This window comes from Leptonychotes weddellii, chromosome 9 (genome assembly GCF_054177405.1).
Source record: "Leptonychotes weddellii isolate Sample4059 chromosome 9, ASM5417740v2, whole genome shotgun sequence".
Classification (NCBI taxonomy): Eukaryota; Metazoa; Chordata; class Mammalia; order Carnivora; family Phocidae; genus Leptonychotes; species Leptonychotes weddellii.
The window spans coordinates 79,775,143-79,789,914 of NC_138377.1; the positions used below are offsets into that span (position 1 = coordinate 79,775,143).

The 14,772-nt window shown below is 39.6% G+C and overlaps 1 protein-coding gene across 2 annotated transcripts in view; it reads right to left on the reverse strand.

Annotated features, from left to right (window-relative positions):
* The window catches only part of FBN1 (fibrillin 1), a 218,550-nt gene that overhangs the window by 60,521 nt on the left and 143,257 nt on the right, over window positions 1–14,772 (reverse strand). The window contains exons 25-31 of one of the 2 annotated variants that reach the window (XM_081831044.1): window positions 14,301–14,426; window positions 14,054–14,182; window positions 12,946–13,071; window positions 12,712–12,837; window positions 11,398–11,520; window positions 10,156–10,281; window positions 8,081–8,206 (exon numbers count right to left, since the gene is read on the reverse strand). In XM_081831044.1, the coding sequence (XP_081687170.1) occupies window positions 8,081–8,206; window positions 10,156–10,281; window positions 11,398–11,520; window positions 12,712–12,837; window positions 12,946–13,071; window positions 14,054–14,182; window positions 14,301–14,426 (882 nt within the window). The remainder of the gene's footprint in view (window positions 1–8,080; window positions 8,207–10,155; window positions 10,282–11,397; window positions 11,521–12,711; window positions 12,838–12,945; window positions 13,072–14,053; window positions 14,183–14,300; window positions 14,427–14,772) is intronic. The other variant, XM_081831045.1, reaches the window with a different exon arrangement.

A 14,772-nucleotide genomic window follows, 5' to 3' on the forward strand; every position in this document is an offset into this window, starting at 1 on the left:
TATCTCTCTATTATTTTAATGTCAGTGTCCGGTCACTGCAAAACAAAATGAACCTCTTTCCAGTTGAAGACCTTAAAAAGTAATTTGCCTAATGTTCTATGGCATTAACACGCATGGTCACGTTTCTATTCCCAATATTTTTATTAAATCAACTATAGAGTAATGGTACACATTGTTATCATATCTCATACAGACAAAGGAATACAATGTTGTTGGCATACTAGAAAACGTTTTCACTCATATGTTACTATATATATATATATTTTATTCTTAAATGGAAATACTATATTATTTAATTATGCTTTATTTTTTATAAAAGTTTTATTTTAGGCATTGCTAATTCAAACATTTATAGGGAATTTTCCTTAAGGCAGTGAGTGAATCATCTTTCCTCTAGCTTCTTAGAGTTCTAGCACATTGGAGACCCAAGCCTTCTTGTATATTTCATGTAAAACTCAAATCAATCCAATGGAGATTTTTCTGTAAAAGGAGTACCAGATTAAGGTCACATTACTATCAAAAAGAGACAATAGGCCTAAAATGGAGTCACTTGTGCTAAGCCCCATATCAGCAAACCATGGCTCAATACCTAACTTAATTGCAGACTCTTTCAGGAATGAGACTTTTAACCAGTCAATCTGGAGGTACCTGGTTAGCACTAAGAGGTAATCTACCTGATAGACCTCTTCTGTCCCCATAGGAAGGTGACCTTGCCTGAAACCTCCTCTTTCCTTGTTTCTCTCCCCCTTTCTACCGGAAAAGCCTTCCATTTTGTACAGCCCCTTGGAGCTCCTTTGATTTTGCCAGATGGGATGCTGCTGGATGCATAAATCATGGAATAAAGCCAATAAGATCTTCAAATTTTACTCAGTTGAATTTCATTTTTTTAAAATTTAATTTAATTTTATTATGTTAGGTTAGTCCCCATACAGTACATCAATAGCCCAACTGTGGAAAGAGCCGAGATGCCCTTCAAAAGACGAATGGATAAAGAAGATGTGGTCCATATATATAATGGAATATTACTCAGCCATCAGAAAGAATGAATATCCAACTTTTACATCAACATGGATGGGACTGGGGGAGATTACGCTAAGTGAAATAAGTCAAGCACAGAAAGACAATTATCATATGGTTTCACTTATTTGTGGAACATAAGGAACAGCATGGAGGACATTAGGAGAAGGAAGGGAAAAAGGAAGCGGGGGAATCGGAGGGGGAGAGGAACCATGAGAGACTATGGACTCCAAGAAACAAACTGAGGGTTTTAGAGGGGAGGGGGGTGGGGGGATGGGTTAGCCCGGTAATGGGTATTAAGGAGGGCATGTATTGCATGGAGCACTGAATTTCATTTTATAACATTACTAAAAGACTCCAAATTCTTGAAAGTTCTCCATTCTCCAAAATCCCATTTCCAAATTTAGCCAAGACAGATTCTATAATATAAAAGTGCTATAAAATATAAAGTGAAATGTTTTCTGTGATATTGTGATTTATAATAAGAAATAAACATTTAGTCTTTGTCCCTGATTCTGGTACAGAGCTCCCTAAAACCCTTGAAATTACCTTAGTGATGAGAGCGCAAAGGTGTCTTTTTGTAATACTGATGAGGTAAATTTTGGACTTCACCTAAGGATGGGGTTCGTTGCCAGGAGAATCAACCACGTGATTCAGTTCCACCTCCCTGACCTCCATGGGAGAGAGGCTGGGGGCTGAATCAATAGCAATGACCAGATATTTGATCAATCATGCCTATGTAATGCAGCCTCCATAAAACACAAAAAGATGGGTTCAGAGAGCTTCTGGATTGGTGAACATGTGGAGATTGGGGGAGAATGGCTTGCTCAGAGAGGGCCTTGAAGCTCCACACCCCTGCCCCATGCCTTGCTCTGTGCATCCTTTTTCTCCGGCTGTCCCTGAGTTATATCCTTTTATAATAAACTGGTAATCTAGCAAGGAAACTGGTTTCCTGGGTTCTGTGATGAGAGAGAGGGGTGGTGGGAACCTCTAATTTATATGATTAATAGCCAGTCATTCAAAAGCACAGGTAACAACCTGGACTTGTGATTGGCATCTGAAATGAGGATAGTCTTGTGTAATTAACCTGTGGAATTTTTCACTACCTCCGGGTAGATATTGTCATCAGAATTGAGCTTAATTTTAAGACACCCTGTTGGTGATCAGAATTGAAATTGGTATCAGAATCTTTATTCGGCAAAATGAATCCATAATGAAAGACAGGTTCTTCACCTTATAACAACTTTTTCATTAACTAAGAACAAGAACTCGTAAGTATGGCTACTATGACTCTATACGGAAACAAACGTCTAACACAAAACTTAGGTCAAGAAGGATAGTTTTGGCATGTGAAATGCTGCAAGAATTTTCAGTGCTCATTTGAAAAGTGGCATGAAAAAGAAACTGGGCAAGCAACTTGTGTTTACCCTTTTGTTTACTTAAGAAACCCAATTAAATGATTTGAAAGTGTTTGGAAACATGCCGTTTGCCAAATGTTCCATCTGAAGCCCTGAAATGGTCCTGCCATCTTTGGCTTCTTCATAACTTCTAGAACAAACACAAAATAAAATAATGACATTTCTCCTACAAAGATACTTTGTAACAACACTAACAATCCTAAAATAAAAACACTTCTGGAAGAAAGTTCTTACAATTACAATGTATTGTATGGGTGAATTTTAATGTAGCCTTGGCAGCCACATGAATCTATTGAGTTATTAAAGCAGGTCAAGGGAGGCACATACCAGGCAGCTTTACACTTGTGACTGGAAGCTTTAACCAACTGAATAATTGAGCACGGCACATTCCAAGGAAATGAGGAGGAAGGCCAGCCCAGGGATAATAGTGGTAAGTATGCACGGGAATTCAAGAAAAGTAAGCCTGACCTCATGGACTCCCAAGTGGGACCATCAACACTTCTTTCTTCCTCAGGTAATCACTTCCCTCAGAGTGAAGGACCACTTTCGCAGAGTCCTGTCTTCATTTCCCTCCTTTATCTGTCCTGATCTCTGAGTTTGGTAGAAACGATGAGCTTCCATTGCCTAAGTATTGAAGCTTCTTAATGTTATAAAGTCAAGGAATTTTCTAAGTGGAAAAAACTCAGAATTTGACGTTCCTAATTCTCAGTTACTCAGAGGAGGATACCGTGGTCCCCAAGAATATGGGGACCTTCAAGGACCCCAAAGTCAATAAGTGGCAGAACTCATTTCTGAGTCCGTTAGAACTCATTTTCCCTGTCCGCTGCTTGGCACTTTTTCCCTTGGGCCACGGCAGCCTAATCGTGCTGATTTGTTCAGTCACATAAGGACTTTATTCTAAGTCCTACTTTCTGGAGTTCTCAAAATCTTTGTGAGCATTAACAGACTTACAGAAATTTTCACTAATCTTTTCTACTAAGTACAATTTTCAGAGATGATCATAGCCTGTCAATCTAGTAATTCTGTAATCTTTTTCTTTCCAATTTTCTAAGGACCAAAGGTACCCTGATTTTCATATGAGTTTTTTTACCTTCCATACTTAATCTTGCAATTAAGAAAGCAGCCATTTCTTTTAAAAGGAGTCTCCCTCCCTTTTTAAATCAATAATATGCTAATATAAATTTCTAACTCAAGAAAATACGTGTGGTTTTACTGCAATGTTTTCAAGGTGAGAAGAAATTCTCTCTGTAAGAAGCTATGTATCATAGGCTTTAGGATACTAGGAGATGAGACTCAGGAAGCAATATCCATTTTATGAATATTTGTTTAAGTCATTATCTCAGTGACTTGCTCTCGGTGTGTAACAAGTGATTTAGAAAGAGTTGGCCGTAAGGTGTAAAGGCATCTTTGAGGAAGAGCTCTTTCATGTGTGTATATGTGCATGCATACTATTGCCAACTATTATTTATTAATTATTTCCATGGCAGATTTGGGCCTAAGACTGCACTTCATTATAAAAGCAAACAGAAGGGGAAACTGAGCCATAAGGCAAACAAGCAAACAAAATGCTGTATTCAAACATCTACTCCTTAATAGTGTGAAGGCAACATAGCACATGATTGCCAGGAACATCTCTTTCTGTACAAATGTTCTCTTTCCCCCACAAGTTTGCTCCAGACAGAAAATTCCTTTTTGAAGATTAAGAATAAGCCCATGCCAAGAAAAGCAAGGAAATTCAAATTTAGGACTGACACTGCAACCTCCTTAACCCCACCAAAGTTCCCTCACAAAGACTCAAAGGTCCTCCTTGCATGGCTGTCTTGACAGGCAAGGGTGTGGTCTGAGCATACCCCACTCACAGGTTCTGGGTGTGTCCCCTGACACTCGAGTAAGGGATTGTGCTCTGAGCTGCGCTGGCCTTGGCGGGGAGGCCGTATCACCCCCACACACCTGCCCTCCTGCCATCTGGGCATCGGTCGCAGCAGGGCTGGTACACTGTCAGATCTCCCTGATTGGGCCTTGGGGAAGAGGACATTAGAGTAAACGGAGAGGCCAAACGTGAAGGCTTGGGTTTCTCAATTTGGATCCAAATTCGAGCCAAGACAATTTAACCGAACACCCACGGAGTTTTCACAGGCTGACAGCCAGTAGAGGACAATTAGCAATGATAAGAAGCTGGAAGGAAATGGGCACAAATTCTCCCTGAGTCCTGATGGTTTTGAAGTATATGATTCTCTGTCATGGACTAAGACCTATGAGTAACATTTCTCGTGTGAAAAGAAGCAGAGAGTTTGAGAAATGGAATTACCCAGATATGCTGCTATTTTAACTGAAAACAATTCTGATTTGAATGGCATGCTTGCTCACTAAATGACTGAGTGAGCACGTGATGGGAGGCAGGTTCTTACAAATTAGTTTGTGAAAGCCAGGACCCACCAAGGATGGCACCTAGCAGCAACCTGCTTCTCCTTCTTCCAATTTGTTGTCTAATTACAAAGATGTAGAATGAGCAGCAGAAGCCTTGCGTGTGGGCCACAGAACACCTGTAATCCAGCCCCCTTACGCTAAGGACAGAAGAGCTGTGTTCTAGATTTTAAGCAAATGGACATTCTCCCTCCATTAAATCGAACGTTCTCCTCAGCAGTACCCATGATTTGAACAAAGCTTAAGGAGAAAAAAGAAAACCTTAACATCTGTGTGGGCTAGGAATGTAAGTCAGTGGGTGGATTCTGAGCACTGCTAAAGTGATTGTGAGGAAAAAAAACATGTTTATTTGTTAAAATGGAAACAATCAGTAATGACAAGGGAGCTGAAATATTTAGACAAAGCTGTAATGGAACCCAGAGGACATTTTTTGAGTTCTCATGAAACAACGTTCTTCCCTATGAAATAGCATACATATTTTTATAATTCCTTTACAGGGTACTCAAATAGATATACATACATATATATACACACACACATATTATATATATTATAAGTATACACACTGTATGTCTGTATATATATTATATATGTACAAAAATATATTTACATATATCATCAAAAACATTGTTCCAGGTTTGTTCTTCACTGTTATTTGTGGTGTGGCTTGCTTATCCCATTAGGCAAGATACATATCTCTATGTACATTAGTTGCCTGGGACATTATAAACACTTGTCTTTAACATGACTATCACCAGGGTAACCTGATGGTATTCTAAGTTGGGAGAGACACTAATTTTAAACTAAAAGCAGGCTAAAAGAGCCCTAGTTACATGGGATTAAAAATACATTTTGGCTCAGATTTTTTAAAACTCGTTTTTAAGTATACCACACTCGCTGCCAATTTCTGTTTGTGTAAGTCATTTCCAATCAAACATGATACCTTTGGTTGAATAACAGTATTTACAGAGGACCTCTTTTCTTCCCTCCCTGATGTACCCCCTTTCCATACCTCACTGCAGGGGTGCTTACCCAAGAGGAACACTTGCATAACTATAAGGCGCCCTGGTGAGATGTTCAAGCTCATGAACCAGTGGAAGAACTAGCAATAAAATCCAGAGCTCTACGACTTCACATGAGAATATCGCATGCCCCGCTGCTATGATATCAAAAGGGCTATGAAACTCCAGTCTTCTCCCGACAGTGCTGGCTGGGTTCGATGAAACTGAAAAGTCATTTTAGGCTACAATTTAAAAGTAGGGGGATGTTGGCCCATAGGAAAGAATAGAGTATTTTTTGGACCTCAAATCTAAGTTTCTGTTCATGCAATTTACCAAAAGACTGCTGTTCTTAGTGTAAAACTGGTGTCATCTCATCTAATATGGAGTACACGGCTCTCATCACCACAGTGCAAACTCAATTATGAAAAACAAGCCTTTGCATAAACAGAGTTTAAACCGATTTCAAGCATGTGTCAGTAACTAGTAGTATAGAATTTTGCTCAACTTTAATCAAAATGGCTTCTAGACACTGTGTCTGTAGGTCTCATTTTACAGTGACAACAATAGCTACTATTTATTGACCAGCCACTGTATACCAAGCACTGTGCCAAGGGCATTATATATATCTCATTTACCTACAATGATATTACTATTGTATGAAAACTTAACCTCTCTTCATGGTGAAAAGCCTAAAATAATCGGCCTCTGCACATGCCTCTGTTAGCTGGAATTTGGAGCATGAAATTCTAAAGATCCTTTTCTTATAGGGAATGAAGACTGTCCCATTAGATTAACTTCTCCCTCTGTAAGCCTCTTGGTTCTCTCGGCTGAATTTCAGTGAGTTCAACTGAACCAGACAATGGTATTAGCCTCTATTAGGTAAAATGCAATATGGAACTATCTTACCTTTCCCTACATTAGTGCCAGACCACCACCCCTTACCTCAAGTCCTATATTTATCTGGAAAGCTTACAATAAAGCATGAACCATAGACATACTGAGCTAAGCAACATTTGTATCCCAGAGACCAGTAGTTGAGATTTTAAACACTGTTCCACTTATTAGAATGGACCCCTAGCCATGCTTCATATGAAGAGTAATATAGTGAGCATGAGGGCATTCTAGCTTCATGCTTCTTTTTATAATTTGGCTAGAATTTGTCATTTTTGAACCAATAGTAATACTATTGGCATTATCTTGTATATCTATAAATTTGAAACTTAGCATTATTGGACAGTTTGGAATGATAATAAATATCCTTGCAAACTTTATTGAAAAAATGTTGATATAATTAAGAAAAGGACATTTACTACAAGGCCAATCTGCAAATATTTTAATGTTCGTTTCAAGTCACAAGGGCTTGCCAAACTGGCTTTTGGAATTGAAGTCTGTTATTTGTAAAGAAATAATGCCATTACCTAATTCAAGCTCACCATGATCTCCATTATGTTTTAAATTATGTTATATCCCATAATCTGTTATATTACTATAAGTAACTCTAGTAAAACTTTATTATATTATTCCACATACTTACCATCATGGCCTCAAATTTGAAAACACCAACTAAACGCTTAATAACAATATCATCCACACAGAGTGACTTCTTTTATTTGATGTTTAATAAAATAAACTTCTACAAATATTGTGAAAAGATTTTCTTATGGACTGTTGGTATTAAGCAAACAAAATTACAAATGGTTTAATTATCACCTCATAAGATTTGCTAATCCCCAAGAATTATTTGGGCTAAAGCAACTTAATACATCAAAAGCACACTAATTTAAGGAACTGGAAGACTGATGGGAATTGATGAAAAATACGAATTACAGGATGTTTCTTTAAAACCTTAGTTATAAAACCTTAAATGAAATGTTGACGAGAGAGGCTTGCTTTAATAAAGGGATAGGAATGTTTGGTAATTAGCATGTTAACTATTTTGTTATAAAAATGTGATTTTTTAACCTCATAAAAATATGATATTTATGGTGTTAGTTATAGTGGTAATTCACCCAACATGCCTTTTTTCACAGGTAAAGAAAAAAGCTTCAGTGTAGATCTAAAGTATGACAAGTTTCAAAGAAGGGCAGGCTAAGTTAATGAAAAACGGTATACAAAATGCTTTATAAAGCAATTAAAATGTTAGTAGTTTTAAAACTTGTATTACTCTAGTAGTAGTCTCTTAACCATCAAGCATTTTTTGTTCAAATTGAAAAAACATACCTGTACAGCCAGTTTTTCCTTTTTTGCCTGAATATCCCATATCACAGTGGCAGATAAATGAGCCTTTAGTGTTTTCACAGGTTCCACTTAGGCAGATATTTGGATTCAGGTCACATTCATTGACATCTGCAAAATATAAATATTATTAATACATAAAACTATTTGATACCATTGAAAACTTTTTTCCTGAGATAAAACAACTATGACAAATAAATTGGAAATTAGAAAATAAATTAGAAAATTTTTTACTCAAAAAAAAAAAAGTGTCATATTTACAGAGCTCAATTCATACTTGCCTTCTATCCTGCAGGCTAACCAGGTCGACCGGCTCTTTATCTGGGCCATGAGCAGGAGGTCAAGTAAGCAAATAAACTGACTGACTCTAGGCTGCACTTAGAGCTTACTGATGTGACAGTCTAGAAAACTTTTTAAAGCAGCATATTCTGTTGCAAGATAAAAATTTTAATTCAGTCTGCAACTGCCAACATTTTAGTTTCCAATATTTAAAAGAAAGGATAGATGAACTAATAGTCTTAGTGCAGACAGTTACAAACTTCACTTCTTTCCCAAATTTAAAATTATCTATTTTTTATGACATTCACTTCATAAATATTCGGTAAAGGTTTTCTGAATCTTCAGAAATTTAAATATTTTCAATTCTAGACTCTTATTTCTGGCCAAGATGGAGTAATAGAGATGGAATTTATTTTCCCGTATGAAACACCAGCAAAAGGACCTCAGAGGCAACAGAAGATGGTGTTGCCTGACAGAAAGAAAACAAGCTAGGTGAGTTCTATGAATGTCCCAGATTACGGTGTAGGGACAGTTTTAAGGCCATGACATAGGGAAGGGGATGACAGATGGAGCTGGGTAGTGTCCCAGAGTTGAGGGGATAACACTGGAAGTCCTGGAAGGCCGAGGTAGCCAGAGTTTACAGGGCAGAGTAAAGGACAGAAGAAAGCTGCAGAGAGAGAGAGAGCTCTGGGGACCTGCAAAGGGTCCCTGTCACATATTCAGATGAGTGGTGATCAATGCATTCATGTAAGGAAACTACTCAAAACTAGGGGAAATACCACACAAAAGAATTAGAGGGAACAATCATCAGAGCTCACAGAAGGCCCAGAATTGTGCCTGTTCCTACTGGTCAGACTGGAAAATCTCATAATTCAGAAGGGTCTTGCCTCAGTCATGGGGCAAAATAAGCCTCAGAGTAACTGCTGCTTAAAAGCATAAAAACAAGACTTTGAAAGGACCCATCTGTTTCCAAATAACTTATCTGGGTTCCAGAATAAAGCCCAAGAATATTTCTAGGGCTACAAAAATATCTAGCAACTAGTAAGTCAAAATTTATCATGTCTGGCATCCAGTCAAAAATTACCAGGCATTCAATGAGGCAGGAAAATATGACCCATAATGAGGAAGAAAGTCAATTTACTCAAATGACCCAGAACTGACACAGATGATGGAATTAGTAGACAAGGACATTAAAGCAGTTATTATAACTCTATTTAATAGGCTCAAAAAGCTAGGGGAATGATTGGACCTATCAAGTAGAGAAGGGAAGATGTGAAAAATGACCCAAATCAAATTTTTAGAGATGAAACTACAATGTCTAAGATTACAAAGATACTGAATGGGATTAGATATTGCGGAAGAAAAGTACAACAAATTTGAAGACACAGCAATAGAATACAATCAGGTCTAGAGTCTACTATATTATTGTCAGAAATAAATTTTGCTTGCCTTTAGTAAAATATTTAAAAGGCTTAAATTCCAGTCACAGCATAAGAAGGGATAAGTAGACAGAAATAATGCCCAGACTTAAAACAAATGTCTGTGTGGGGTTGACCAATGGTTAGCTCAGTCCAAATAACATATCTGACAAGAACATCAGATCACAGTCACAAGAAAGTTGCTCTTTGGAATGCTGGCTTTGAAATATTAATAATATGGCCCTAAATATCCTTACTTTTCCCAAAGGATCCATTTATCAACTTCCCAAACTAATCTTTATGTAATTTAACAGTGCTTGTGAATAACCAGACAAAATGGGAAATTCTGTGTTCTTTGCTCACCTACACAAGTCTTCATGTCTTCAGATGCCATGAATCCATCATAACACAAGCACCTGTACTCCCCGGGTATGTTTGTACACTGACCGCCATCACAGATATTGGGGTTATCTTCACACTCATCAATGTCTGTAGAGAAGAAAACCAACGATAGCATGCTGTTAATACTAGTTCTATTATTAAGTGGTGAAAAAGTTAACTGAATCAAGTCCAATAAACTCAGCCTATTTGCATAAGAGAATTAGCTCTCAAATCCAAACGAAGCTTTAAATTATCCCATCAATTTATCCCAGGTGAAAAAGCAGAGAACCATTTTCAAGATTTACAACACGCTGTTTAGCGTCAAGCTCCGCACCTTCTTCGAAATCCATTATTTAATTAGCAATCTTATCCCTGACATCATTTGATCATTTAACAGTAATTGTGAATTTTATTTTATTTTCCTCATTGTCAAATTTAAATGCCTAAGGTCGATCATCTTCTGGTTTACTGATACTGTAAAGGGGAAGCTTGCTTAAAATAAGCATATCTACTTAAATGCACTTTCAGTAAAAATATATTTGTATCATTTTCAACATTTAACTTTTATAGTCAAATTTCTAAGGTTTTCGGGGGAGATTTTTCTAGATATGATAAAGTAATTTTGATCCCTAAACCCAAGTTCTCTTCTTAACCGAAACCAAAATGAAAACCAGTCTCACCAACCTCCTTTCTCAGCTCTAGCTGGAGACATGGCTCTTCCAGCCCAGGATGATACAATAGGAAGTGTGAATTTGAGCAGTGGTTCTCAAGTTTTAGCACGTATCTGAATCACTTGGAGAACTTGTGAAAATAGATTATTGGGATCTATCCCCAGAAGTTTCTGATTCAGTAGGTCTGGGTGGGGCCCAAGATTTTGCATTTCTAACACATTCTTGGGTGATGCTGATGCTTCTGGTCGGGGGAACACACCCCGAGTAGCCCTGAAGTGAGTGAAAAGATCAGATTCTTCAAAACTGTATCTTATACTCCATGTGCCAGGAACTGTGCAAAGTGCTGTATGCATTCTCCCACACAGGCAATCTGAATCCCATCTTACAGATGAGGAATCTGATGCTCAGGATCTTAATGAAGGACGCATAGCTAAAATGTGTGACAAAACAAAATTTTGAACTCAGGACTGTCTGACTACAAAGTCTGGGCCCTGAACCGCTCTAAGTGTGGACCTGTTACTGAGAATTTCACAGGAGGCTAAAACCTACTCACCAGTGCATGACCTCTGGTCGGGCATTAGTGCAAATCCCGGCTGACAGCTGCATTCATAGCTGCCTTCAGAGTTTGTACAGAAGGTCTCACAACCACCGTTCATTATGCTGCATTCATCGATGTCTAAGAAAAAGAAAAAGAAAATCACCTTTCTTTGTGTCTATGATCATGGCACGGGTTTAAAGTTTCCAATGTAAAACAAAACAAAACAAAAACATCCTAGGGCAAATGGAAGTCATTGCATCATTCCATTCCTTCAACAAATATAAAGTACAAACCTACTATGTGCTAGAGAGAAGAATCTAATCGTGAATGAAATAGACCCTATCCCTACCTTCATACTGCTTATGTTGCAGCCTGGGAGTTAGACGAACAATCAGTTACACGATACCTGGGGTGCCACATGCCAGGTAGGATCAATGCTAGGGCTAAAGGAACAATCCCAGTTATGATAATGGGCACGTGGATGAAATTCTCTGGGTCACATATTCAGTTATAAACTTGACATTCAATTTAATTGGCTGAGGTCCCAATCCTTTTCAAGAACCTGAGTTGGAATTCTGAGTTGTCCTGGGCCATGTTTCAGAAAAATATGGGCTAATTTATGGCTTTGGGTGAAAACCATGTAAGACTTGGCAGTTCCACATGATGTACACCCCAAACCAGGCAAAAACTGGCAGTTTTTACAAAGTTTCACTTTGACTTTGGGCACAATAAACCCAGAGGGCTTTCTCTGCCACTCTTCCCAGCACAACTACTCCTACAGAGGGCCAGCCACAAAGCAAAATGCTTGTCCCACAAAACCCCATCTTTAAGGAGTGCCAGACCTGGCCTCCATTTCAATGCAAGGTATGAACAGAACATGGTCTTCTTGCCAATAATTATTCTTTGAAATCTCCTAAGCTGATCTAAGCCACCTAAGGGCAGACGCCATACCCTCTGTTTTCTGTCTTTCTCACCAAACCCAAGCTTCGTTAATTGCAGGTGTTTAGCACTCACTTGCTGATTTGCCTGGGTTATGCACGTGCATAAACAAAGCCTGCGCTACCGTTCCTTCTTCCAAGCAGCCAGGCTCAAATCAGGCTTGCTAGAGCTAAAACATTTCAGATCCTTCATTTAAACGGTTCTTTAAACAGACAAGGGAGGTGAGATCCAAAGATCATGAGCCACTATGAAAAGAATTTTACTTACAGGAAAACAAGGAAGATGAAGTAAAAGTAACTAGTGATGAAAACAGAACTCAGAGAACATTGTTGGAGTGTTTTTAGAAAGAGACTACGTGAAAGAAAATATAAAAGAGAAGAGAGCACTTACCCACACAGAACAGCCTGTCGGGGGTCGAATGATAGCCGGGGTTGCAGGCACACTGATACTTCCCTATGAGGTTCACGCAACGGCCATTGGGGCAGAGGTTCGCACTCAGCTCACACTCGTTGATGTCTGTTTAGAAAATAAAAATAACAAGCATCCAGCCAGAAGCTTCTGACTGTGGCAGAGATGTGGGTTGAACAACTGACCAATAAGTGGTCTGAAAATCTTCTTCCTTACCTATACATGCTGAGATGTTGGGGGACAGCTGATGACCAGGAGGACATTCGCAGCGGTAACTTCCCTCGGTGTTTAGGCAAACGCCTCCCCGGCATAGGAGAGGATCTCTCTGACACTCGTCGATATCTGCAAAATGACGATGACTCATGTGGAAGATAGTGGTGGTGTCCTGCCCTGGGCCCCAGACCAGTGCACTCCTCAGTGCCCCCAGTTGCTGGGATTCCTAGCTGCTCAGGGCTCACAGGCTCCCTTCTTGGAGAACGGCTGTCCACCTCACTCAGAAATGCCCTCAAATGTTGGGGGCTGCCTGTGGCTGACAAGGGAGTATACAATCTGGCCTGGCCAAAAAGGCGGGACAGCTCTTTGATACCATGCACATTCCAGAATCCCCTGTGGGATCAGGTTAAAGCTAAGAGGCCTCTTGCCCTGCCCTAAATTACTTCCCTCGCTTCTTTACAGCTTCTTCCTTAAAAAAAAAAATCCCGATCTCAGGCTTCTTTCTAGGGAACCTGATTTAATGCAGCCAGCTTAATCAATCTCTTTTTCTAGAAATGTTGGACAGAAACCCTATAATAATGTGACCTCTAATACAACTAATGTTTGAACTGTTTCTCTTCCCTGGGGCATCTCTTTCAGATGTTAAACTCGCTTCTCTGGGACCCATAACTGGTGTCCTAGGTCACCACCAATCCACAGCAAGAATGCCCTCATGTGGGCGCCTGGGTGGCTCAGATGGTTAAGCGTCTGCCTTCGGCTCAGGTCATGATCCCGGAGTCCCGAGATCGAGTCCCGCATCAGGCTCCCTGCTTGGCAGGGAGTCTGCTTCTCCCTCTGACCCTCCCCCACTCATGTACTCTCTCTCTCATTCTCGCTCTCTCAAAATAAATAAATAAAAATCTTAAAAAAAAAAAACCTAGATATTAAAAAAAAAAAAAAAAAAGAATGCCCTCATGCTTTCTGCATGTCAGCCTCCCTCTGCCACAGACTGATTCCAGACACACTGGTCAGGAGACCCACCCACTGGGGGAACAGAAGGAGCCTGGGAAGGAGGCTCTGAGTCATCAAAGCCTCGGGGAATCCCTTGTGGATCAGCTGGTCACATGCTTACCCATGCAGTTCTTCATCATCATGAATCCGCTCTCATAGCCTTCATCACACCTGCATTCGAAGTCCCCTGGGGTGTTCACACACTGGCCACGGCCACAGAGGTCAGGAGAGATTCGGCATTCGTCGATGTCTGAATGCAAGCAGCAAGCAGCAGCGCGTGAGTCCCAGGACAGCTCTCATTCTTGTGGCAATGTGGGAAAGGGGAAGAGTTCTACCGGGTGTCCCTCGAAGGGGAGCCCTTCACTGACCTGTGCAGTTCCTTTCTTCAGAGTCAAGAGCAAAGCCACTGTCACACCTGCACTTAAAGCTGCCAATGGTGTTTCTGCACTTGCCGTGGGTGCAGAGGCTGGGGATCATCTTGCACTCGTTGATATCTTTAAGAAAAAGAAAATGTGCAGAAAGTTCCTGAGCATCCTGTAAGGAGTTCTCAATGCCTCTATTTTAAACCCAGGAGGCTGGAGGGTCTTGATTTAAGGTCTTGGCAATATGCACTTTAAAGAATGTGTAATGATCCATGAGAACTATGATTTTGTAAACATTTCTAGTCTACATTTTAGAAAGCATTATTAGGGAAGTAAAGAGTGCGTTTATTTGGACTTCTAGAGCCCAGCACACTGCCTGATACATACCAAACACTTCAGTATTCGCTGAATGAATGAATAAATATTCTAAACCACTAGCATCTCTACTTAAATCACACAGAAGATGATTGGAATAGAC